The following is a 27,459-nucleotide window of genomic DNA, read 5'->3' on the forward strand; positions in this document are numbered from 1 at the left end:
CAGATCATCAAACTGGCTTCCGTCCTCGGAAGTTGCACAATATGTCCATGCTAATTTGAGAAGGAGTTTTGATAAAGAGGTTCATTCACGTCTTAGGGCAGAATGCCCTAGACCAGATTTGGATAAGAAAGTAACTGACACTCCGGAAATCGACCCTACAATGGTTGCCTTCCTAAATAATTTTGCGAAAGACACTAAAAAAGGGCTGGATAGATCATGGCGCCTTTGCCAGGACAAACTTCTTAATCTGACCGGCCCGTTAACTAAGATTCTGGACTTGGCCGTCGTTTCTAAGGAATCGGGCTTGCTGGGCTGGGCTCAGAGAGCTGTTTGCCAGTTAGGTAACACCAACTGTGCGATATCAGCTGAGTTGGTTGACTTAGCTTCTTCGGAGGCAGGACCATCAGCAGTAGGACTCCTATTTGGCTCCTCATTCCTCAAGGAGTTGGTGAAATTTTGTTACACCTTTTCCACTCTGGACAAAGCGCAGATGTCCCTTAAAAAAGTTTTTAAGAGAGGCCTTTTTGCCAGGGCCGGGCATTATGGTGGACGAATGCCCGGCCGAGGATCTTTTGCTAGTCCCCAACTCTATTACCCCAGAGGAAGAGGTTACGGGTATGGAGATCAAGCCGACTCCACTTTCTACCCCACTCGCTCCAGAGGAGGTAGATTCAGATTCCGCCGAGGACATTGCAGGGGTCAACAGGGAGCGATACAGGAATCAGCCTATTCTGGTAAGAATTATTCCCCATTCTCAGGTTATTCTTGGGGGCAGAGTGGGTTTGTTTTTAGACAATTGGATAAAAATCTCTGGGGATCCTTGGATTCCTCAGACGGTTTCAGGTTTTCACCTAGAGTTTATCAGTACTCCGATTCAGCTGTCTCCTCCTACTCAAATGAATTTTTCCCAAGCAAGTCAGATGTTTATAGATACAGAAGTACAGGCATTATTAGACAAAGGAGCCGTAGATTTCTCAGTTCTCCACCCCTCCGGATTTTGCAATCCCATTTTTGTAGTAGACAAGAAAGGCGGGGGTCATCAACTAGTCTTAAATCTAAAAGATTTCAATTCTTGGATTGTGTACAGACACTTCAAGATAGAGGGGATTCACATGTTGAGGGATATCCTATTAGAAGGAGACTGGATGGTCCGTCCAGACCTAAAAGATGCTTACCTCTCAATTCCAGTCTTTCCCCCTCACAGGAGGTTTTCTCCAATTTCTTTGGAACTGTCATTGCTTGGAATTCAAAGCCTTGCCGTTCGGCCTGTCATCGGCCCCTTGGTGCTTCACGAAACTGTTGAGACCATTTGTGGAGGGGTTGAGAACCAAGGGGGTCCGATTAATCATTTATTTGGATGACATCCTAGTGATGGCGCAGGATCCCCAGTCTCTGCGATTGCACTTGAATTAGACAATCAGTCTATTGCAGGATTTGGGTTTCTTGATCAATGTGCAGAAGCCGTCATTGAATCCGACTCAAGTGATTGAATTTGTGGGTTTCGAGATCGACTCAGTACACTCGCAACTGATACTTCCCTCGTTAAAGATTTGCAATATCAAGAGGGAATTAAGATTGGCCTTAGCCAGCCCGACCATTTCTCTAAGGAACATTGCCCGAATGGTGGGTCTATTGGCCTCTTCCATTTTAGGCAATCTTCCCAGCCCCTCTGCACTACTGGGCTCTACAGAGATCAGGCACTTACGACAGGGCCTGAGTTACTCGGAATTGATTCCTTTAACCACAGAGGTCATGGTGGAAATTCAGTGTTGGCTCCATCACATGGAGGCATGGAATGGCAGGGCCATCTTCGGGTCTCACCCAGAAGTGGTGATAGAGTCAGACACCAGTCAGTGGGGATGGGGAGCCCGCTGCGGGTCTCTAGTGACTGGGGGTCGTTGGTCAATGACGGAGCAACTTCTCCACATCAATTGTTTGGAACTCCTGGCAGGGTCTTTTGCTATAAAGAGCCTCTCTCCCGTGAAGACAGACTGCTGCATTCTCCTGAGAATGGACAACATTTCAGCAGTGTGTTATGTCAACAAACTTGGGGGAACGAAGTCCAGGGTTCTAGCGGAGATAGCCAAGGAGTTTTGGCACTATTGTTTGAATCATCGGTTGATTGTTCCAGCAGAATATCTGCCGGGAGTTCAGAACACTATTGCAGACTGGAACTCCAGATACCTGATGGATCCCAGCGATTGGAAACTGGATCCGATTATTTTTCAACAGATATTCCGGGAATGGGGCCTTTGCGAGGTGGATCTTTTTGCGTCACGCCTCAATGCTCAAATTCCGACATTTTTCATCTGGAGCCCGGACCCTCTGCCTCTAGCGACAGATGCATTTCTGCAGGATTGTTTCCCCTTTCGGGGTAATGCTTTACACCTTTTCTGCTGATTCCCAGGGTCCTGTCTCAGGTTCGGAGACAGAAATCAGACCTGATTTTGGTGACTCCATTGTGGAGGTCTCAACCTTGGTTCCCTATCGCTCTCCAACTAGCATGCGCTCACCCGATGCTCATTCCTCCTCGTCTGAATCTCTTATGGAGTCCGCAGGGCCTTCAAAATCCTCAGATTTTATCAAGGAAACTGACATTGATGGCATGGATGGTTTCAGGGCAAGATGGAAAGCCCCAGGTCTTTCGCGAGAAGCTGTGAACTTTATCAAGCAGGCTTGGGCCTCTGGCACTCACAAGAGATATGCTTCAGCATGGTGCAGATGGGATAGTCGGTGCATTGGAAGGGGTAGTAATCCCTTGAAGTCTAGTATTGAACTGATTGTTAATTTTTTAGCTGAACTGGCATCGTCTGGCTTGGCTTATAGAACCATTAATAATTTCAGGTCAGCCATTTCTGCTGGGCACGTTCATATTGATGATAAGCCAGTAGGAGAACATCCTTTAGTTTGTAAATTATTGAGAGGTATTCGTCTCTCCAATCCTCCTCAAGCTAAATATTCAGTATTATGGGATTTGAACATTATTTTAACATTTTTAGATTCTTGGCCCAGTAACAAGTATTTATCCCGTAAACAGATTTCAGCTAAATTAACCATGTTATTGTGTCTGATTTCATGTAAGAGGGTCTCTGTTGTCAAGGCTTTGGATTTGTCTGGTAGAGTATGCTCTCCCGAGGGTGTTACTTTCAACATTACCAGAAGGACTAAAACTAACTGCAGGTCAGTAACATATCCTATGCACCCGGATAATTCAAAGCTTTGTGTTGTGCAATGTTTAAAAGATTATGAGGTGGTTACTGAAGAATTTAGACAAGATACTGAGGGACAATTATTAATTTCTTTACAGAAACCTTTTAAGTCAGTTTCCTCAGCCACTCTCTCGAGATGGATAAAATGGTTAATGAGTGAAGCAGGTATTGATACCAGTCATTTTGGATCCCATTCTGTTAGAAGAGCTATGGCCTCTAAAACTTATGCCTTAGGTTCGAGATTGGAAGAAATTATGAAGGCGGCAGACTGGTCATCTGAATGTACATTTAGAAAGTTTTATCATAAACCTGTGGTAGATGCTGCCTCTGTGGTAATTGATCAAACTTTGAACTAGCATAATCGGAGCCTCCGGTCCTGACATAGAATAACATTTTTTCAAGCTCACGCATCAAGAATTTTCAATTCTATTAAAGACACGGAGGCGAGGATTATCCCTCCCTTAAATGTATAATGGTGATATATTAAAATACATAGAATTTTATGGATTTGATATTGTTATTATGCCCTCCCTTGATTATCTGTTGGAAATTGTAAAAAATGCTACTGGCTATTTTAGCAATATGAGATATTACCTTTTTTCATTGTTTGTTTTAGGTTCTGATCAGAAGAATACCTGATTTTATGGCCTGTTGGTTATTGGGGAAGCCGTTCCTTTGTTCCAGTTCGCAGGAAGTTGGGCTCGACTTCCAATTCCTGTTGAGTTGCCTTTTATGACTGTTTTGGATTGGAAGAGTCATGGATCAGCATCTTCGAAAGAAGCTCGAGGAGGAAGTTGCAAGGTTATCTGTTTTAACAAAGAAAGAGGATGTGACGTCGAGAGTTATTCTTGTTAAGGACAAAGGTTATGCTCGGTGATTGGAGCATGTGATACAGGGTTATGAGCATCTTGGGATGTGTAGTTTTTTGTTTAATGTTTTGTGATTGGCTGCTGTTTGGATCAGTAAAGAAAGAGATAGCATAACTCTCACCTCCGTGTCCTTAATAGAATTGAAAATTCTTGACGCGTAAGCTATAAAAAAAAATGATTCTGCTTCGGAGGCGGAACCCCTCCCAATACACATGCGCCGTGTCCGCGCTGTTGTGTGAGGATGCCGACGTCGAATAAAACGGAGCTTGAGTCAGAGCCACGGCAGGTATTTCTGAAGAATGCACGGGCACTCCAATTGTGTCCTCAGCAGCATTTAACTGAGGTTCTAGATGCAGTTCGTTCTGGTATACTTTGATGTCTTCCGTTTCTACCAGTTGCCACTCCTTTCCCAGTTTCTAACTGACTGAAAAAATGAGGGAAGAGAGCATGTTTAGACTGATTAAGCATGTGCCGCTTTTCGCCATATGGGCCCCCTTATGGTATAATTACGGAGACATTTGGAGATGTTTACAACGTGAAAGGCGGTGCAGCTTTGCTTCTCTTTTGCCTAACCAGTTGCATTTTTCTCCACCTCACAATCAGCTAAAGTGACCTGGAGTGGTTGGAAATGATGGCCTTGTGCAGCCCAAGTGAGCACTGTCTGTCCACAAGAAGTAAGGGTTCTCCATGATCAGGGACATGATCCCAATGCTCAGCGAGCTCTGAGGTGTTCAGTTTGAGCTCTGCTTTTGCAACCGATCAAACTAAGACGCTGGCTACTCAAACTTTTGAAGATTGTCTTCCACTTTTCCCTGTTCATCTTCGACTTTCATGTTAATACCGGACCCTGGTGTCTCAGACCAGTCGATTGCCAGCTACCAGTAGCTCCAAGAAACTTGAGCAGCTCAAAGCCTGGAGTTCATTTTTATATAAGCAAAGGGTCACATTCTCCCTTTTAAAGTTAAGGGAAGGCTGTGTATATTTACCATTATCATCATCAGGCTGCAGATAGCAGGGCCTGATAAGGAGCAGAGTAGAGTCAGATTCATGACCCAGGTCACAGAGGTGAAGAACTATAAGCGATTTAACTCAAATAAAAGTCGGTGTCAGCACAAGATTGGAGGTGGGAACAAAATGATGTTTCTCAATGCTTTTAAATTGGAGAAAAGAAAACAAAACAAAAAGTTAGCTTATGATTAAGTTAACTTTTCATTTTCTCTTTTTTTTCCCTAGTGCCAGTGGAGCACTATGCCATATTTAGAACTAAAAAGTAGTAATTTTTTTAATTTGAGAAGATTAAAGTGCAGAAAATGTTCCACATTATGAAAGTTTTGTATTTAAATTTCTTCAATTTAAATAAATGGTTGCATTTCAAACCCAAGCAATAACTTCACTTCATGATCACCTGCACAGGCTAGACTAAAGCTTATACAGTTCCCTACTTGGTTTGATCAGCTGAACAGAAATTTTCCAATACTGAAGACAGTCATAGTCAGAAAACTACAGAATTAACAAAACAGTATATTTATTTTTTTAAGTCCAAGCTGGAAGACTCAGGTCCAATCTACACTTTTTTGGGATGCCTTATCAAAGATCTGGAGGGACAAATCATTTTGTAACTGATTTAATTATAACACATTTCCCCCGATTTTACAGCGGACCTTTCTATAATGAAAGCGCACAGGGTGCCCAAACAGAGAATACATCATGCTAAAGATTCTAAAATTAAATGAGCTAATTTTGGAGACTATCAAATCAAAGAACAGATTCTTTTAAACGCTATGCACTTGGAAACCTTTGTGTCTGCAGTGGATTTTAAGTTTATTTAAGTATGTCAATATACTGAGCACATCAGAGGAAATATTTAATGGGTCTTGTGGACCAGTTTAAAATAGTTGCGGCTCAACCAACCCTTTTCCCATAATCCAAAGGGAAAGTGTTATTCAAGGGACATTTTCAGAAATTTGTTTCAGTGTCAGAAAATACTGATTTTCTTAAGGCGCTTCAGCCGAAATGCATAAGGTTTGGTGACACATTTTGTGCATGCTATATGTATAGGTGTCTTGAAAAGTAATATGCAAAAGTAAAAGCATTATATTTAGTAAGTGAGTTTTGATTTAAGTCACTAGTCAATAGTTATTAGTTTAGCTGTGGGTGCTAGAGGTGGGGAGGGATGGGGAGAGCGGGGAGTATCCCAGTAAGTGGCAGAATCTCATGTGCAGAAACAGGACCCCTTTTAATTAGGCCAGGGGGTGACACTGGGGTTATTCCCTGTTGGTTGCTTTGGGGGAGGATTGGGATTTGCAGTATAAACTGGTACTGAAGGATCAATTGTTATTTAAGCATTTCTTCATTACACAGGATTTATGATGCACTTTAGGAGGTTTATCTGAGAGAAAAGTGTTTTTATCAGTACTTTAAAAGTTACTGCGCTTTTGCACAATGCTCTGTTTACTTGAGCTTAAACTCACTTTACACTATGCATTGCATGCACTTTTATTTACTGTTGGGAACTTTTTACATTTATGATTAGACTCAAGCCATAATAATATAAAAAGTAATGGCTTTTAGACCTCAGCAAGTATAAGTGGGGTTATGATTTCTACAGAAAGGTGGGAGAGTAGTACTGTATTTTTGAGAGGTTTAGCAAAAAGTCTGGAAACTAACCTATTTTACAGTAGATAAGTTTAGGAGTCTTGTTTCTTTTGTGTAATATTATTGGCCTAAATAATAAGAGGAGGGTGCAGGCTAGCAAAACATGTTTTTCCACATAATATATCTGTTGTCATGCTTCAAGAAACCCATATTTCATCAACTAAAACAAATTTCTTTAGAATATCCAAGACATTGACGGGCTTTAGGTCTTTTTCATCCATAGGGGCAGTCTATAGGGGCATAGCAGTTTTTTTTTTAATCACTAAGACACTCAGATTCATACTTGGTACCATGATAAGTAAAGTAATTAATGGTGGGTTCATTGTACCATCGCATCTATCTGTTTGACTCTACTTAGCTTCTTTGCCCGATTGAAGATAACCCTGAATCACTGATTACATTTTTTCTTATCTCAATTCCTGGGGAAAAAAAAAACCTCACCAATCTTAAATACGAAACAACTCATACCTAAAACTGCAAGGATTAAGGGTGTGTATCAGAAAGATTTAAAGTTAGTTGAACCATGGAGACTGACCTTACAAACTAAATGAAAATGTATTTGTTTTCAGCCAGATTTAAAGCAGCTACCCATATCAAATTGTTTCTGATTACTTCCAATATCACGTTTGACCGTATGCTTGTGTTTTCAAATGGTTTCTATGCAGCCCTCGAGGTCCCAATATCTAACTTTAAAAGCTCTTGCTCCACTAGAGATGGGTTTTTAATAAACTGTACATAGAAGATAAAAACAAGCATTTACAATGTAATCTGTCTCGTGATATCTCAAGCTATTAGCGTTGTAGATTCCTACCTGGACTTTTCTTGCCACATTAATTGAAATAGAAAAGTAAAACAGTTGACATAAACGAGCTGATTCAAAGCATCATCGCCATCAAGTGCGCGGAGGAGGGACACAAAAAAAAAAAAAGACGTTCGCTCGCAGTTAAACGTATCGGCAATAACGCAATTCTCATGTAACTGGGGCAGTCTGCAAGACGGTAACAAAACCGCCAGAAGGAGGGACAAATGTAAAGCATAACAAAGGTTTTTGAAAGGCAAGCCCACGAACGAATGAAAGTGATGGACGCACGGTGGGTGTGGTTAAAAGCCAACAATACTTACAATACTTGCGCGCTTCACCAAGCTAGGTCAAACAATTAAAAGTATAGATCTCCAAATTATTTTTAAGAAATTAGGATTCTGCCATAGAAGCAAGTACACATGGGCATTTGTAATCTCAAAACTAAATTACATGAGAATTATTATAAAGACAGCTATTCAAATAATTCAACATATTTGCAGACGTTACATGAGGAACGCAATTATGCAGGGAAATTCATGACTTGGCAAAGTCAGAAAAAAAACAAAAAGATTATTATTAGCCCTTTAGGACGCCCAAGATCTGGCATCATCTCCAACACTCAAGAACACATTAATAAACTCTATCTGGAACACTACAAACAAGCATATAGCCATACTCAAGTAGCTGACCAGGGTAAACCAAACAGATTTTTGAGACACTTTGCATTCCAAGACTTACCTCAAGAAGATACTGCCTCGGTAGTAGTGCTGTTTAGTATGCAAAAAATTAAAGATGTACACCCTAATCTCCCTTGCGAGAAAGTGTGTGGTTCAGATGGCTATCCAGCAGTGTCTGTGAGCATCTTGAACACCCATCTTTCGAAACTGATTAATAACATCTTAGCTAGTAGCACAATACCACCTTTTTTAACACAAGGATTGTAGGTCGTTTTTTTTTTAAAGCGGTAAAAATATGGAGGAACTAAACTCATATAGTCCAATTTCCCTATTAAAAATTCAGATTGTAAAATTGTTATGAAGCTTACAGCAACTAGGTTTAATCGTGTTGTAGATAAATTAATCTACAAAAAAAAATATTTTTATATAGTTGACCTCATAAATTTAAAATTTTAAATGTATTTAATTTAATCTGTGGATAATTTTACTGTAAATAAATGCCTACAATGATCTTCCAATTGGATTCCAAGAAGTCTTTCAACCTGGGACACACTTTATAACCTAAGAAAATGTGGATTTCCCTCCATGATCACAAGGGTCACATTGCTACGTGATCAGAAGCTACGCTGATTTTAAATACCTTCGAGGAAGGTATAATTAAAGTTCGGAGAGGCATTTTTTTATGAAGTCATTAGGTACAGTGATTTGTAGTGATAAAATAATTTGTCCTCCACTTTCACAGATGGTGTGGATTAAGTTATATGCAGACAATGTAGTACTATTCTTAAATCCCAACATAGCTACTCAGGGCAGGGGATGAGTTATTTTTTACTTTTCCAAACTCTGGACAGCTACAAGGTACATAAATCAAAGCCTGAAATCATACTATGTGACCACTCTCCACAAAAGCTATTGCCCAAGTTACAAAGTTGTCTTAATGCTGGCCCGAAACGTTATTTGGGTATTTATTAAATGAAGTAGAGCATCTTTATGAATTGAATGATAGACATTTACTGGCAAAAGTGAGAAGCTCGTTATTAAAATAGAAGTCTCTTCCTCCCATTTTGATTGGCAGACCCCATCGTATTTAAAATGGCCATATAACTGCTATTTAATTTTTGTTTCTCAGCTGCACCTATTTGTTTATACGCACCTATTATGAGAATATAAAGTCCATGGTTTCATTATTTTTATAGTGCAATACTATGCTTAGACTATCGTGGAGAGATTTATATTGCCCTGTTGCAGAGGTATGATTAGCATTATTCAACATTCAAACTTATTATTATACATACTTTACATAGTATAACAATGTAGTGTTCTCATGCATATTATAACAAGTTATCGCTAAAACTGACTTATAAGGTATTACAATAGTTCCTAATAAGGAGGACCCCAATTTACACAACATTTTCTGTTCCGGTTATTAATATGCCAACCCATCTTGAGGATTTGCTAGTACAATGTTTAACCCATATGAAGGCTTGGAATGGCCGTGCCATTTTCGGGTGTCAACCCTATCTGGTGATAGAGTCCAATGCCAGAGGTACTGGATGGGGTGCTCACTGCGGGCAGTTCATTACAGGGGGAGGTTGGTCCGAAGGCTAGACGAGCCTTGCACATAAACTACCTCGAACTGATGGCCGGGTCCTTCGCAGTGATATGCTGGACCAAGGATCGTGCTCAATCCTGAGTCCTCTTGAAGATGGACAACATGGTGACTGTCCGCTACATCAATCACCTAGGGGACACGAGATCCAAACTCCTCTCGGATCTGTTCAATAGTTTTTGGGAGTTACTGCATCGACAACCAGGTTTCGATTCTGGTGGAACGTCTTATGGGCTCCGCCAACCAGGTGGCGGATTGGGAGTCCCATTATCTCAAGCACATAAGTCTGTAGCGACTACGTTGCTCGATATTCCAAGACCTGGCAGCACAGTGGATCTCTTTGCCTCTCGCCTCAACCATCAAATTACCTGGCACTTCAGCTGGAGACCGGATCCCGATGCAATAGTGACTGATGCGCTCAGTCAAGATTAGTTGACAGAAAAGGGTTACTCCTTTCGTCATGATCATGAGGCTGACAATCCATATGCGCAGGCAAAAGGCAGACCTGCTGATGGTAACTCCAACGTGGAATTCTCAAGTGTGGTTTCCAGTTCTGATGGAACTTTCTAGGGATTCTCCAATACGTCTACCCCAGTGTCCAAATCACCTCATGGATCCCCCTAGGGAACCCTCACCGTCTGGCAGTGGAAGGCTCACTACACCTCATGGCATGGAGAATTACAGGTCACAATAGCAAGTCCTGGGCCTTTCGAGAAGTGCTGTGGACCTCCTATCTAGAGCTTGGGCGGATAGCACGATCAAGCGGTGCCACTGGCACGGCCCAGATGATGGGGCTGGTGTCAGCAACGGAGTTCTGTCCTGTGGGGATGGATTTTTTAATACATTTTCCCATCTCCTTGGCTGAAACTGGCATAGCCTATAGATGAATGTAGCGAGGTGGCAGTATTAGGTGGTATGGGAGTCTTACCATGTAATGCTAGCACATTACCCAGAGGTGAATCTTGGGTTCACACCAGTTAACGTTAGTGCAGTCCTTGTAGTGTTGTAAAAAACAGTTAGGCTACTTAGAGGAACATGTGTAAAGCATTTTACAACACCCACATGGATGAGAAGTAAATGACACGATTCTGAAGAAATCCAACACCAATTTAGAATAATAAAGCAGATTTTTATCTTAATTAGACACCAAAACGGACTTTGTATCTTGCATACAACCGGAATTGTGAATTTTTAAAGCGTTAAAAAATAGAGCACTTTTAATGGTCAAACGACTATTGATGAAGTCAATGTGGAAAGTCCCAGTGTGCAATTGGTCACTTGTGAGGTGAGCTCCGGGGAACCCGCTTGGAGTTAAGGTCTTGCTGGTCCCTAGACTTCATAGTCAGTTTCTAATTACCATGCCCAGGGAGTCCTGCTGCAGAGGTGTTCTGTCTGTTCTTGGTGCTGACAGGAGCTGCAGGCTCTGTCAAACCTGCAGCACGTGACAAAAGCACACTTCAGGTGGACCCACACTCTACCCTTTGAGAGTAGAGGCCTTTGGTGGTCCCAGGACCTGGATTCTACAACTCGATCTTCGGCACCATGTCCGGTGGCTCTGGTTGCAAAGGTGGCCTTGTGGCTGTCAATCACGGGACTGGTCGCGCCAAAGATGCTTTGCTGCTCCTCTCGAAGCGGACTTCATCAGGCTGCAGGCTCTAAGGAGTGGGGTCGCTTACCAGGCTGGTGACAGACAAGCCTTGGCATCAGCAACATAGTCCACAGTTACTTTGTTGGCTGGAGGTCATCCGGAAGGGGGTAGCAGCTCAAAACTTAGTGAGAGCCTCACTATAACTCCAGGGGTGCAGGTCGCTGACCTCCTTTGGGCTCAATCAAGAGGGGCCTGATGGGTTGCATTTCCTGGGAGTTCAGCACAATTCCTATACAAGCTGAAGGTGACTGGTACCAACAGCCAGGGGAGTCTGCTTTACTTTCTGGCTTCCATTGGTGTCCCTCTTGTTGGGAGCAATGAGTTTGCACCCCGGGCACACGTCGATCACACAGTTCCAGTATATGGTCTCCTCAGGGCACTTAAGTGTCCTCTCTTTGCGCTGCAGCAGAGTCCAAAGTCCTGTTGTCTCTGATGACATCTTCCCTATACCTCTTCTTGGATTCAATGTCAGAATTGAGGTTCTGGTGCCAGACGATCCCCTTAAATCCTGGTTTAGGGGGCATTAAGGGTGTGGGGGACAGTGGCCAATGGGCTACTGGTCCCTGCGGCTAGTCCACCCCTGAACTAATGGCTTCCTGTGGGAGTACGTCACTTTCTACCCAGAACCCACTATTCCCAAGATTTGCCAACATGGCAGAACCTTCCCCCGGCTGTATAAACCTCCTAGCACACCCTGAAGGTGTGGCTAATCTTTGGGAGGTGTATGCATCTTAAATAACTAATTTTCCTACCTGCCAGCCTGGACAAGGCAGAATTGGGCTTTGTTCATGAGTGGGGGACATGAGATTACATATCAAGGGCAGCGAGGCCTTTAAGGCTCACTGCCTTGATCACTGTAAATATTAGCCATCCTGGGATGGCCGAGGTGTGACCTTTGTCCTGCTCAGGTCCTTTGTCTACATCCTGGGGGAAATGTTAACACAACCAGCAGGACGGCAGATTTTTGTCTTGGTGGCAAATGTCTCAAGAGAGCCCGCCAAGGCAGGGGAAAGCTGGTATCTTGGTGGGCATCCTCTATGGATGCCACCAGGGTTCATGCTAGCTAATCGTGGGCACGAGAATCATGCTCAGGGTTAGCAAGCACAGTGTTTGACACCAAACACGGGGAAAATTGGTTGGGCCATCATGGAGCTGGACATCTGGGGACTGCCTGGGTGCCAGCCCATGTTATCCTATGCTGGTCACTTGAGGTTCGAATACAGCCACAGGGGCACATGTGTTCATGCATATATGTCCACACTTATTATACAGTGCACCCTGCCTCCTGGGCTGGAGGAGGCCTACCTTGGGGGTGACTGACCTGTGATATGGGCAGTGAAGGGACTCTGACTGCACTTGGTGTGGGCAGAGTCTAACTCGAGCAGACAAGCTGTGTGTGCAGGCTGACATGGCAGCTTTGCAAGCTTTGCTTTTTCTTGGGTCACACAGGGTGGCACCATCAGTGCTGCAGCCCTGGTGACCTCTATACCATTCCTGCCCTGGTTACAACTGATACCACCCCATATGGCCCTAGTAAGTGTTAAGTCCAAAGTCCTTGACAATTGGGTTTACCAAACCACTGTACTTTTATTTTATTTTTATTAAGAGAAAGAGCACTGGCACTGGGCCTGGTTAGCAGGTCCCAGTTCACTACCCGAGTCAAAAACCAGGATCTAGCAGTTCAAATGGGGGGGCAGATAGTAGGGAGGGGGCATTTGCAAAGAAGCCCAGTTTGCTACAATTAATTAATACCTTTAGATCAGCGTATTTCTGCAGGTCATGCCCATATTGAAGACTTCCCTGTTGGAGAACATCCCCTGGTCAGAAAATTACTGTGAGGCATTCCCCTCCAAAGCTGAGATACTGGATCCTTTGGAATGTGAATAAAGTTCTGAAATTGTTTATTTCTTGGTCAAGCAATAGGTTCTGCTCCAAGAAACAACTGTCAGATAAAATGGCTACCTTGTTGTGTAATTCTCAACTCATCTCTTAACTTGCTTTTGACTGGACTCCAAAACTGTGGGTGGTAAGGTGTATTAAGGCTTATGAAACCTTGACAAAGTTAGTATGTGCTGACTACACTTCGGAAGCCTTATCGGGCAGTATCTTTCTCTACTATTGCAAAATGGGTGCACTGGGCCATGCAGGAGGCAGGCATTGAGGTTACAATTTTGGTGCGCATTCTGCTAGAGGTGCTACGGCATCTTAAGCTTTCACCTTGGGGGCTCCCTTGGAGGATATTTTGAAGGCTGCAGAATGGTCTTTGGATTCTATCTTCAAACAGTTTTATTTTAAACCAGTCTCCTCCATTGCGACCTTCGTAGTCGATAAGCTTTAAACTTGCATAATCTTTGCTTCCAGTCCTGACAGAGATTGAAAAATTTCCTAGCTATCGTTACAGAAAGATTATGTTCTGTTAAGGACACTGCGGCTAGGATTATTACCTCCTCTTCTCAACAGTGTTTCATGCCCCCCCCCCCCCCCCCATTGGAGATGGATATGTTTTCTTCAATGTAAGTAATCCTTGCACCTTAAAGTGTTCTTTGCTCTGACATTTGTTGTTGATCCATTATGCTTGTGTACTTTAGGATAGGTCTTTGATTTTCAACTCGGGAACAGATGAATACTTGTGTATTAGGATGCGATGGTGATGGCAATGGTTTCATTGAGTTATGTGTTTTCTTATAGGATCTCATCCTTCTAAACAAGAGTGAAGAATTACACTGCAAGCTCCTGTTGCAGGAAGAGTGAGTCGTAAGGGGCAGTTAAAATGTCTGCTGTTCATGGACTGGTTGATGAAAAAAAGTTCCCAGTGTTTCATGGGAAATGTAGTATTTCATGTTTTTTTTTAAGATGGCTGCTGGTTGGAAGAAATGAATTTAGTAAAGCATAACACTCGCCTCCGGTCCTGACACAGTATTAGAATAAGTGAACGCCAGTTACAATGGTCGTATAATGCTATTTATCACACTTTCAAGCAGATAGTCCCTGGCTTTGATCTATGATAATGAGGAATTACTAACTACTTTAATAGAAAATTGTGCACTGTGAAAATCAGGAAACTGGAAGAAATACTTGCTGACTATTAATCAGACAGACATCTTCCTAAAAATCTCCAGCAAATGGAAGAAACAGAAAGATACTGTGCTACTGCTGGAAATATGGCACAAGTTAATGAGCTCAATTTTCCATCACTATATGGCATGAGAGCAGTACACAGTACAAGGCAACAATTTGACAAAAGTAGGAGATTCAGTTTCATCCACTGCCAGGCATTTAACAGTGCACAGTATTCTACCATGAGTCACAGAAGCTTCTCAGTAGTGTTCACAATCATCATGTTTAAGATAGTAATGTTGGCATGTCTCTGGTGAGTAGGAACAGATGTGAAAAAGTCTAGATGGTTCTGGGTCGGGAGAGTGACCACATAAATATCCATAGTTTTGTTACAGTATACTAGAAACTGAAGCCAATCCCTCACCATACTGATGGGTCCTTATCCCTAGCATATTGAGACTCTGTGTTTCGCGATTAGCAAGGCAAGTACCATAAGTCACCCAGAATGCTTAGGATGGTCTCTGAATGCTGGCCTTTATCATCGCTGGATCGTCACAATGACCCTTCACTTGTGACCACTGCCCTGCAAGCACTGTCGGAGTGGGTGCATGTGCAACCTGATGTGCGGCACAACTGCTGTGCAAGATGCCGCCATACCCAAGAGCTTCATTTCAGTTCATAGAGTTAATGGACAAGTGGTTGGGGTACGCTTTCCCTGTGATAGCATTTAAGACTCAGCCCAGGAAGGGTTGGATTGCTTGGGGCAGGAGGTGGGACTTCTTTGTGTTTACAGTGAACTATCTTAGTGTCTGCTAGACCCTGGTGCTTGCTGCTGCTCTTGATCAGCTGGTTGTCGATATATGGAAAATGTGGAAGTCTTCTCTGCGTAGATAAGCAGACACCACCACCAGACAATTTGTTTAAAACCCTAGAGCAGTAGTGACCCCAAAGGGTAGTACTGTGAATTGGTAGATGTGTCCACATACTGTAAAAAGAAAGGTACTTGTGATGAGCTGGTGGATAGGAATGTGGAAGTAGGCTTCCTTGAGATCTAATGGACTCATGAAATCTCCCTGACAGAGAAATCAGATATCATCCTGCAGGACTGTCCAAAAAGTCTCCAATAGGATGTACTGATTGAGCAGCCTCAGGTTCAAGCTGGGCCAGAGGCAGCAGTTCTTTCTTAAAATGATGAATTACAGTGAATAAATACCTTTGCCCTGCTGGTAGGTGGGCTGTGAGTAGGGGACCAGTTCTATTGTGCCCTTTTTGAAGGAGCATGATGACCCCCCCCTCTTGCAAGAGAGTGAGGTGGTCTTGGCCGATGGTGTGTCAGTAAGGTGGTATTCTAAGTAGCAGCCCAGTGGAACCACCACTAATATCCACTGATCTGAGGTGAGATCCTTGTAGTATGGATCCCTAAAGAGTCAGGGGTGACTTGTCCTCTGAAGTAAAGAGGATAGCTTGGAGCAACCGTAAACTTTTTCTCTATCTGCTCTGAGCATGCCCCTAAACTTGTTGGGGGCACACTTCAGAATGCCATTGAGCACTGTAAGGAACTAGACAGAGCACTCTTTCTTTGAGCGGGATACCACAAAAAGTAATCCTCAGTCTGTGGGATATGTATATCAACTTTATAGGTAGGCTGCCCTCTGAATAACTGCATAATACAGAGCTGTATGATCAGGGAGCTAGTTTGACTAAATAAGGCTTGAGCTCTGGATCGTCTGCCGGGTAGAGGACATAGTCCTCCCAGGGGTCATACCCATCTCCTGCCCCAGCAGGTTGGTCATGAGGCTCTCCCTTCCCATAGGGGCTATCTGTGTCAGAATAGTGAACTGACCTCTCAGGAGATTCTGGAGGAGGGGCTGGTCAAAATAGCTGCGGTGGGAGGTGGAGGAGGTGCCAGTGAGTGCCTGTGTGTGGGATATTGTGGAGGGCAGCTCATAGCCTTGTCTTCATGCCTCTTAGCATCAGATACTGAGGTGTGTCAAAATTAAGTTCCTCTTTGGAAGTTAGTCTCAGTTTCTTGGAATCTGGGGTAGCTTTGCCAAACGTTTCCCCATCTCTGGGTGGATAAACACCCGATTTTGTCTAGAACTGAATTCCTTTCATAGTCTCTCTCAGATGGGTGCCTCTGACTTTTCTATCCTTAGTGCTGAAGGGGCCCTTGGCATCAAATTAGTACTTAATTTGGGAAGCAATCTCGTGTTGATTTCTGCTCTAAAGGGACAGACTTAGTGCCCTTCGAGCAGAGGGACTCAAGGAGTGTCATAGCTTGACATCCTTTGGCAGGAGCTTACTTAACACCGAAGATTTTTCTCAATGTCGACCGTGGCCAGAGGGTGCCTGAAGACCAGAGGCTGAAGCCTTCTTTTTGGCAGGCTTGATTTGATGTCAGACTAACACAGGAGTGGGGGCGTGGCCTGGCCGGCGGGCAAGATGGCCGTCACTGAGTGAGGCACTGCCGGACCGTTTCATCGTGTATTTCTCCGGATGGGCGACGTTTTCAGAAGCGGGCCGGTTGTGCAGGCCCGAGACCACTGGCGCCACGTTGACTCCTGCAGTGGGCCTCTGTTAGGGGCAGGCTGCGGTGTTTCCCCGACTAGGGGAGAGGGCACGGCCGCGCGGTGCGGCATGAGAAGGCGCGCGCGCCTTTGGCTCTGGGTGCGCCCTGCAGTGTGGCGCTCCCGGCTGCTCCTTTGGAGCCGGGGGCGGGTGGAATTGCCGAGGGGCTTTCCGAGTTGGATCGCGGCCCATCGCGGTGAGCTGACTCCTTGAAGGGGCCGGGCCTGCCCTCCGGTGTGCCAAGCGTTCTTGGCTGGGTGCTGGTGCCCGCTGTTTGTGCTCCCCCGGTGGAAGGGTGAGTGCGGGGGGCCGGCGCTGGACTGCGCCTCGAGGAACGAGGTGCTGGAGGTCTGCCTGGGGAGCCGGGGTGACCTGCTGTTGCGTGGTGGACCTGGCTGAGTGCACCTGGACCTGACTGCAGAGGAGAGAGACCGGGCTGAAGGAGGAGGTAGCCTGCCACAGAAGAGGGCGAGGCAGGCCTGGCATTGGCTTGCAGCTGAAGGAGCTGTTTCACTGGACTGTGGAGCTGACGTCTACGGTGGATGCTGGTGGCGGCTGGTGCTGCTTGGACTGTCTTACGGAGTGTCCAATTGCCCGATTGGTGCCCCGCCGCCTCGTTTGGCTGGCTGGTGAGGTGAGGCCCGAGTGGTTGAAGAGGGGCCCCTGTTGGAGGGAGACTTTTAGATCCGGCTACATCACACTTCATCTCTTAGGTGCGGGTGTTGGTTAAAGACTGGGTTGAGATCATGGGTAAGGCAGAGCAACGTCAGGCTAAGCTTACCTTTGACGGAGGGAAAAAGAGAGGTGGGGCTCCCGCCTTGGCATCCAGTTGCAACGGGGCTGAGGAAGGGAGCTCGGATGCATCAGTGAGGTCCATGTTCTTAGAGCTCAAGAGCAGCCTGGCTGGATCATGTGACTGAGCAGTTAGACCGAATAAAAGCTCGGGTGGACGATCATGATTCCAGATTTGAGGTCCTGGAGATGCGGACATTGGAGATGGAGGACGCCCCCGAGGGGATAAAGATCAGCTCGCGCAAATGGAGTGCATTCTGGAGGTCATCCGGAATAAAAATTAGGATTTAGAAGCATGCTCGCAACGTAATATTCGCATCATTGAACTGCCAGAGGCCACTGGCATCGGCCGCATGGAGGATTTTGTGGAGAGCATGCTGTCGGACCTGTTCGCGGGCGAGCTCTCCCGTCTGCTGGTGGTCGAGAGGGCCCACAGATCCTTGGGACCTCGGCCCCCGCCGGGTACTCCTCCGTAACCCATTGTTGCACGCCTGCTTAACTATCGAGACAGAGACACTGTTCTACGCTTGGCACGGGAGAGGAAGATGGTGATGTATAAGAACGCTGAACTCAGTTTTTTTCCTGACTACACCCTAGGCGTGCAGGTGGCGCGACGTGCCTTTTTACTGACTAAGCGCTTGTTGAACCCGGTGGGCGCAAGATTTGCTCTCCTTTGCCCTGCCAGGCTGACGGTGCGGCATGAAGGAAAGGTACTGTTTTTACTGATCCAAAACAGGCCGCCAGGTTTGCTAGACGATTGCCTAAGCGGCTGGAGGTTGCGGGCCTGGACGGCTCTGGATCCGAGAGGGCTACCTTGAGTGATAATGACTAATCAGCGAGCTGCTGGAACTGGCATGGCTTGCTGGAGCTGCTGGGCTATGATGGTCCATTTCTGTACCTAGGATCGCTCTGTTGAATAATCTGCTGTTCGGCCCTTGTGCCCCTCTCCCCCAGTTTTTACAAGGTGGTGAGATGGTAGGCCGGTTATCGCCCTTTGGATGAGCCCTGATTATTGTGTTTGTGCCCTAATGGGGTGGTTTTGGGGCTTGGCAGGGTGGGTTTCTGCTACGGCCCAATTGGGGGGTCTGCGTGGGACGGGGTGGGGTGGGTTCTCAGTTACGTTGTATATTATTTGTTCTCTAAGCTGTTCTTTCTGTCTTCTTGCATGTTTCTGGCAGGTGGGGTTGTGCTACATGGCAGCGCATAGTATGTATGAGGAGGGCGAGATGGGACCGAATAGTTTGACAACGGTACGTTGTTTGACTTGGAATGTGCGCGGGCTAAATGATAGGCGGAAGGCGGGTCTTGTGGCAACGTATATTAAACGTCACGAAATAGATATTTGTATGTTGCAAGAGACCCACCTGGTGGCGTAAACGCTGGGCAGGTTGAAGGCCGGCTGGGTTGGCGAATATCACTGCTCGATGTATTTGAGTTATGCTAGCGGAGTGGCGATTCTGCTGCGCAAAGGGATACAGTGGCATACTCGGAGGGTTATTCTTGACCCGAACGGCAGGTATGTTCTGTTGAGTGGCCCACTGTTGGACAGAGCTTGCCGGTTGGTTGCTGTATACGATCCAAATGTGGACGACCCAGAGTTTTTCCGAGAGCTGTGGCGTCTGGTAGAGTCGCTGGGAACTGGCGCAGTAATTTGGGCTGGTGACTTTAACGTGGTTCTGGATCCGAGGATGGACCCTGAGAGTGCGGCCAGGGTGCAGCATGTTGCAGCTGCGAAGGCATTGGCGGCAGTGATGCAGGGGGGCGCTTTGGTGTCATTACAGTGAGGGGGAGAGGGCCGGGCGCACGTTTGCGGATATGTTGCGCAGGCCGTGGGCTAGCAATTACGTCACCGAGATTGTGGGTGGTGAGGATGAGCGTGTGGCTGGGACGTGTGGCGTCATGCAAGCTTTTACTCAATATTTTGCACCGCTATATGCTGATCCGTTTGGATTGGACGCGGCAGCGGCGCAGGCTTATTTCTCTGACATAGCAATGGTGTGGTTTGACGATGCTCACCTCTCGTATTTGGATGTTCCCTTCTCTGTGGAGGAGGGGACTGCGGCGATTCGCGGCCTGTCTGCCGATAAGTCTCCTGGTACAGATGGTTTGGCCCCTGCGTTTTACTAGGAATATACGGATATTCTTGCCCCTCACCTCTTGGAGGTATACGCGGAAGCTCTGGAGGCTGGGATTCTCTCTGCCTCGCTCCGGGAGGCCTTGATAGTCACAATCCTTAAGCCTGGGAAGAATCCGGCTTGCTGTGATTCGTACCGCCCGCTCTCTATGATTAACATTGATACATTGAACATTTTGGCCAGGATTAATAAAATCCTGGCCAAAATGATTGCGGCGCGTTTGCAGCCGCTGCTCCCTTGGTTGGTGCTGCCAGACCAGTCAGGTTTTGTGCCTGGGAGATCCACGTGTCACAACCTATGCACGTTTTTTGCGGTTGCTGGTTCGATGGAGGCAGATGACAACACTCCAGTGGTGTTTCTAGATGCCACCAAGGCTTTCGATTCCTTAGCATGGGAGTATATGTTTGCGCTCCTTGCCTGTGTGGGCCTGAGAGCGCGATATGTGAAGCTGGTAAGATTACTGTATACTCAGCCCACTGCTAGGCTGCGTTTAAATGGGAGTGTGTCGACCTCATTTCCAGTCGCCCGTGGGACGCGTCAGGGATGCCCATTGTCTTGGTTACTTTTTGCGGTAGCAGTGGAGCCTCTTGCAACGGGGTTGCGGCAGAGGCACATCGACAAGGGTCTGCAGTACCAGCAACGACCCATTTTGTTATCTATGTATGCGGGTGACATTGCGCTGTATGTACGGGACCCGAGCCGGAATTCAGATATTCTGTTGGATGAAATCGTGCACTTTGGCACTTTTTCTGGTATCGTGATTAATTGGTCCAAGTCAGTGGTGCTTCCTATGTCCCCGGGTGTGGTGACGTTCTCCTCCCGGTATCCTATAGCATGGGTGGAGGGCCCGGTTAGTTTTCAGGGAATCCAGTTGAGTTGCGACACCAAAACTCTCTGGTTGGCCAATTATGGTGTGGCAATTTCGTGGTTGGAGGAGAAGGCTGAGGCTTGGCGCACCTTACCGCTTTCGCTGATTGGGCGTATTGCCATCGTGAAGATGGTGGTGCTCCCCAAATTTTTGCACCTGTTTGTTAATCTTCCGCTCCCACTCTCAAAGAGTTTTTTGCGGCGTCTCCGCTCTGTTCTGATACGCTTGGTCTGGGCGGGCAGCCAACCTCGTATCTCCTGGGAGAAGCTGGCGCTGCCTTTTGAGCTGGGTGGGTTTGCTGCCCCTGATTTGGAGCTTTATTATAATTGTGCGCAAGCACACTTTGCGTATTACTTGTTGCGCCCGATTCGGTATCTGCCACATCTGGCGCCTGAAAGTGACGCAGTTTGGCCGGACGGCTTGGTACTCGTGCTCGGGCACCCATCTTGGCCTCGTTTGCGGGGCGTCGACCCGGTGACATGTACTGCCAGGGCGTGGAAGACACCCCTTTTGCTCCTTCGTTGCCTGTCTTGGCCGTTGCTGATGCCCAGATGTTCCGAGATGGGGGAATACGTGACTTTCTTCGGGAAGCCAGCTTAACTGAGCTGGGTGATTGGTTTGCGGATGGTCGTTTGATTCCTCCTAGTGAGGTGCTTGGAGATGAACGCGCCACTGCATTACAGCGTATGTATGTGTTGGGGGTTTGTGCTATGCTGCGTGCTCGGTTCCCTGGTCTTCCGGAGGCTCCGCTGGAGTGCCGTGCTTTGGAGATGCTAGTTACAAATTATACAATTGCATTTAGGAGCATTGGGGTGCACTTGGAGAGTACTCCAGGACTGGATGGGAGATGGATGTGGGAGAGCCTATTATGGAGGAGACGTGGCGGAGTTGCTGTGTGCATATGCGAGCACTGTCCCCGAACTATAGGCTGCGGCACTTCAAGTTTTTACACCACCTATACTACACGCCTAGTGGGCTCTGCTCCATGGGTCTGGTGATGATGCGCGCTGTGAGCGCTGCTGTGCCCCAGACGCTGGATTTTTGCATCTTGCGCTGGAATGCGCTGTTGTCCATGCTTTTTGGGTGGAGGTCCTGCGCATAATTATAATTACTGAGGTGACTGGATCGGAGATACCCATTTCCCCCAAAGTTGCGCTGCTTGGGTGTGTGAATGAGGTCAGCAGGACTCACAGAAGGCTGGTGGGTCTGCTTCTTTTACTGGCTAAGCGCAGAGTTGCTATGTGCTGGGGCAGGGGGCGAGCTCCTCATGGGTCTGAATGGTTACGAGACGCTGCCTTTTGCCAGGATCAGCTGATGATTTTTTGGGAGATTTCTCCTGAGGGCTCCCGACCGAAGGATATCTGGGCTCCTTTGCAAGCTTACCTGGTGACCTTGAGTGGGGAGATTGAGTGATGTATGCTTGCTCGCATCCTGGGTGTCTTTCTCTCATCTCCTCCGCTCGCACTGTGTTCTGTGTATAGATGTTAGCGGTTGGGCGCTTCTGTGCGCGCACTCTGCCTGTCTTTTGCCTCTTCTCTTCGCTGTCTTTCTGTTGTTAGCCTTGGCTTCACGGTATCTGCTTAAGGCCCCTCTCCTGGACTTTTTGCGGGGACCGTACTAATCGAGAAGGCTGGCGGACTTTGCTGATGATGGCAGTCTATAACCATGATGCTTTGTGCGGTGGGAAATTTGGGCCCCGTTGAATAGAAAGTACTTTGTGCCAGGGGAGGGCTGCACTTCGACACAACCTGTATTTACAATTGGTGGGCCATTCTTGTTGTTCATTGTTTTGTAATATGCAATAATCAATAAAAATAAATAAATAAAAAAAAAGACTAGCACAGGAGTGATGTTTTGCTTTGGTGTAACAGTGTTTGGGTGGGTGGGGCTCCACCACATAACTTGGTGCTTGGGGTAGTATTGTAGTACTCATTGCCCTTTCTGTCTTCATGTGTGGCCCCAATGATGGCAGTGTCAAAAGTTGTACCCTTCTGATCTTCCTAAGAGGTGATCGGGGAGGGCTGCACCTCCCGGAGAAAAAAGAGAAGACTCAGTTGGAGCCAGGGTGTCTATGTAATTTGTCATAGCTGCTCAAAGAAAAGACTAGTGTAGCAATTGGGAGAACCTTAAGCAGCGATTGTTCTTCAGTCGTCGTTCTCGCGGACAGCTATACCACCCTCTTGAGTCTCTGCATCCTTAACACACTGCCTACACAATCATGCACACCTTTCAACCCTGTCATCTGGAGCCCTTCACTGGTAGTGAACCCTGGATGGAGGAAGAAGAAGAACAGCTGAGGGAGCCCAGAACCAGCACTAGAAACTGGTGCTACAGGAGGGCCTGTGGTAATACTGCAACAGGTAAGGGAGGTATCTTTGTTGTCTCTGAGACTGCAGTGGTGGGAGCTGCTCTCTGTGCTTCAAGCTGTGTCAGACTTAAGTATTCATAGTGATGTTTTAACTTAAAGGAAAGACTTCTAAATAAATTGAAAAGGACAAAAGTGAGTTAAGACCCTCGAGAATGGTTTGGAGGTTCAGGGGGCATGCAAAGTGAATCCCTCTGGACAGAAAGTGGCTACTGGCTCTCTGTCCACGCTGGGACAGACTGACAGTAGTGGCAACATTAATGTAAAGTCAGTGATACCTATACCCATCCTGGCAACATCTGTGCAGTCTTCCTTACTTGGGTTCTTTTAGTATCTATCACGTCTGGAATATGTGTGTTGACAGAGAGTGTGTCTAAAGGGTGAGGATGGATTGTTGAGCTATGGTGTTAAATTTAAACCTAGCTGTTATCTGTTCTGCTGGGCATGCCAGCTTCCCTGTGTCCCTGCTGAAATCTTGCAGAAGCTTGGCAAGTTAGAGAAGGAACCAGCCCTTATCTCGGTTTAGTTCAGGCATGCCTGCTGCTGTGCAACAGTCAGGGCCTTCTGGCCTGGAATTAATTACCATACCTTCCTGGGGATAGCACACAGGTACCAGGAAACAGAAAAGGGGGGGAAGCAAGTTTCCCCCATTTATGAGCACAAAGTGAACATGATGGAAATATGCCCCCAGGATCAGAAGGGCACCAAGGATTCAAAAGTAGCCGACCTCCTGACTGAGTCAGCCTGTTCCTCAGGGAATGATGAAAAATTAGCTCAGTGGTTGGTTCAATGTTTCACTTGTTTTTCTGAAAAGCAACACACCAATGTCTTTGAGTGAGCAGAGATCCAGACGTGGAATCCACTTGGGGCTGAAACAGTGTTTGTTGACAGATTGTGTGCAGAAAGGAATATGCTAGTCTGACGGAAGCAGCTGGGTTTCAGCTCGCCAGGAAAATTATTCTGCAGAGTACCAACTATCGTTGAGAACTGTGTGAGGCGGCTCGGGAAGGGCAACTACTTTAAAGCCCAAGGAGACACCAGGCAGCTGCTCAAAATAAAGAAATGTGCTGCTTATTGTCATTGGAGGCGAAGCTGCTTCGTCCCTGCCCCTACCTTGTGCTGTGCTAGCCCGGGGTGAGGGGGGGGGGACGATTTACCAACTGTAGCCGAAGAACATTGCACTGCTAAAGAACTTACCATTTGAACCCTTGGTCCATGTCCCAGGACTTGCATAGTCTCCAGCATTGCCACTGGTTGCCCTATACCGAAAGCAATTAGCATCATCTCTGTGGATGCACTGCTATTAGACACTCTAGACCAAGCACACTCAAGGTATGGCCCGGGGGCTGCTTGTTGTGCCTCCTGACCTTTATATGGAGCTCCATGGTTAACAGCAGAAAAGAGGTGCTGTTTACTGCACTGAGCAACTTATTGAACAGGCAAGCTTTTATTTAGGAAAAGAATGACCAGGGTTATCGCCTTACCTTGTGCCATTTGCATGGTTTGCGATACAGTGCGCCTGAATGCCTGATCAGCCTGGTGGAGGAAGTTTGATGCAGCTATTGCACGGTCTACATCCTGCATCATAAGAGGAGAGGATACGGTTACAGAAGAGAAAATACTCAACCTACCCATAGATACAGACACTTTTACATCTATGAAAAACACCACCAGGGCTCAATCATATTGGCAGCTCTCTAAATCAACATTAAGGTTCTACTGCTCTGTAAATCAACACTCAGGTTTAGACTCTTCTTTGCCTCCCTACATCAATAACTAGGATCAGACACTTCAAACCTTTTCCAAAATGCTGACTGTGAACAACTGTAATTCTTTAAATCACCACATGTCATTTGTTCACGTGAGAGGAACTCAACCCCAACTACTCTCCATCTCCTCTTCATCTACAATAAGCGTGTTAACAGGAGTGGCTCCCAAATATAAACAACACACATATTACTTACAACTATCTCTTCACTATTCATGTCACTTTTTGATAACGTCCAAGCAGGCTCTGCAGTTATTCCCTCTTGTTTGTAAGCTCCAAGAACACACATAAGGCTGTCACATAACTTCTGGTGCCCCAGGTTGCTCTGTATCATTCTCTCACCTTTTGTTCCGTCTCTTCAGGGAGGTATTTCACTGGATTCTCCAAAGCAATCTGTAATAGGTCCGTCACTCTCGACCTGCAACTGTATGTTTATGCAATTATTTGACACCACAACAAAATATTCTGATTTCAGGCTATATCTCTGCAGTGAGCATAATGATATGGCGATTCAAATTCTGTTTCTCGGACACAAACTTCTACTTAAGTCATGTAGTCTCTTGCCTTCTTCAGTCTCAAATGACTGAAGCTAAACCTAACCTAACTGACACATACACCGACTGTGCTTGTCTCCTTATGTCCAAGCCCCACGCCTTCTCCAGCTCTTTTTAAAACCCACAAATTTGCCATCTAGCCCATTGCATTATGCCTCCACGATAAAGGCTGAAATTGATAAAGATGTAATCAAGGACAAAAAACAATGACATGCATAGCAAACACAGCTTTGGGGGGAGGTAGGTACTACACGGGTGACTGGAAAACCCTTATTGCATTAGGTGGTGTACAGGTAAGTCTGACAGCAGTCAAGTAGATATAACCTCTATTCCACACAATTTGTACAAGAAAAAAGACCTCTCATTATCCTGAGATTTCAAATGTTATCTCTGGCCCCAGTGCGGCACTGAACCCCACAAATAAATGCCCATACCTATCCCAAGTGCACTCAGACATGTCCAGGATAAGGCTCTTCTGTTCCCAGGGGTTTTTGTCTGGGTTAGGTCTCTCCAGTTTCCTACTCATAGCATGTATTATTTCATCAGGTAGCGAGATATTTCTTTGGTGGTTCCTCTGCAGGCAGAGCTCCACTGTGCAGTCCAAAAACAGCTGGCAAAATCCTGCAGAATCTCGAAAAATTAAAGGCAACATAAGGTAACTGCAACAGCTCTGAGCAAAACACACATCACTCAGTCCGTGAGCTGGATTGAGTGCACATTGCTAGACTAGGCATCCCTTTCCCAGAAGCCAGAGATTACTGTATTCCACCGCAGTAAGTGAAGTGATCCTTGGGACCAGCATCTGCTTTCACAAACCTTCCAGACACTTCCACTCGGCCATGTTCCTACTCACACATATTGCACGCATACAGAGAACCGGATCCGGCAGTCAAGCTTTCTCCTACATCTCTCCTAAAACGTGAAACAATCTGCCACTACACATCTGAGCCTCTTCTTCAATTCTTGAATTATGCAAGGCGCTGAATGCTTGTCTTTTTGAGTACTCTCTTTTGGCCCTGCTCACAGCTAGGATCCTGAGTGATAGTGCACTTCACAATACCACTTCCTAACAGTGCAGTTTGACCTCATTCCGTCACCAAACCGTATTTTCTGCAAGGCACAATTAGAATTAGGTCCATCAGGTCTCCGCCACGCTGGAACCAGTGTCTGTGGAGAAACCACTGTAGAGCACTTGTGGAAACATACATGCATGATGAGGAAAATGCACAAAGCCAGAAAACGTAAGACCTTCAGGACAGGAACGTGTGCTCAGTCTGGAAAAAATGGGACTACTTCCTGGATCTCAACAATTCTCTAAGTAGCTGGAAAGCATGTAGAAGGGTAGTTTTCAGAATCAACCCTATGAACTGGGGGCACTGGGAGGGCTACCCGTGAGAATTGGGTCTCCTTGATCAAAAAGCCTAGGTCTACTGTACCAAGACTGACTACTGCATATGACATGCCACCGCCTGTGGTGAACTTTTGATCAGCTGTTCATCCAGGTATTGGAAGATTTAGATGTCTTCCTTTTAAAACTGAAAAAGTTCTCTTCTCCCAAGCTTCTAGTTGTTTTACTACCCATTAGAAGGAACATAAGGAAAGGTCCCCACCAAATGCCCAGAGGGGCAGGATGCTTGTATGACAAGGCCTTCTGGTGACAGGCGTGTAGATATGAAGAAAAGATCATCTGGTGCTGAGCGGTAGCACCTTGCGACCAGCCTGCTGACTGCTGGTGCTGAGGTGGGCTTCCCACTAGCTGGCATCACCAGATTCATAAAGGCCTTGTTAAAGGGCAAAAGTGGTTTTGAAAATGGTGCGACTGGGAGGAGTACCTTAGTGGGGACAATCTTCCTAATGTATACTGTTGGAAGCTGAAGCTCCAG

The 27,459-nt window shown here is 46.1% G+C and overlaps 1 protein-coding gene across 1 annotated transcript in view; it reads right to left on the reverse strand.

Moving 5' to 3' along the window:
* PSTK (phosphoseryl-tRNA kinase) overlaps nt 1-27,459 on the reverse strand; it is a 97,591-nt gene that overhangs the window by 31,284 nt on the left and 38,848 nt on the right. Inside the window, exons 3-5 of the mRNA XM_069239144.1 lie at nt 26,011-26,206; nt 25,365-25,446; nt 24,739-24,832 (exon numbers count right to left, since the gene is read on the reverse strand). Of these exons, the coding sequence (XP_069095245.1) occupies nt 24,739-24,832; nt 25,365-25,446; nt 26,011-26,206 (372 nt within the window). The remainder of the gene's footprint in view (nt 1-24,738; nt 24,833-25,364; nt 25,447-26,010; nt 26,207-27,459) is intronic.

Source organism: Pleurodeles waltl, chromosome 6 (assembly GCF_031143425.1).
Source record: "Pleurodeles waltl isolate 20211129_DDA chromosome 6, aPleWal1.hap1.20221129, whole genome shotgun sequence".
Taxonomy (NCBI): Eukaryota; Metazoa; Chordata; class Amphibia; order Caudata; family Salamandridae; genus Pleurodeles; species Pleurodeles waltl.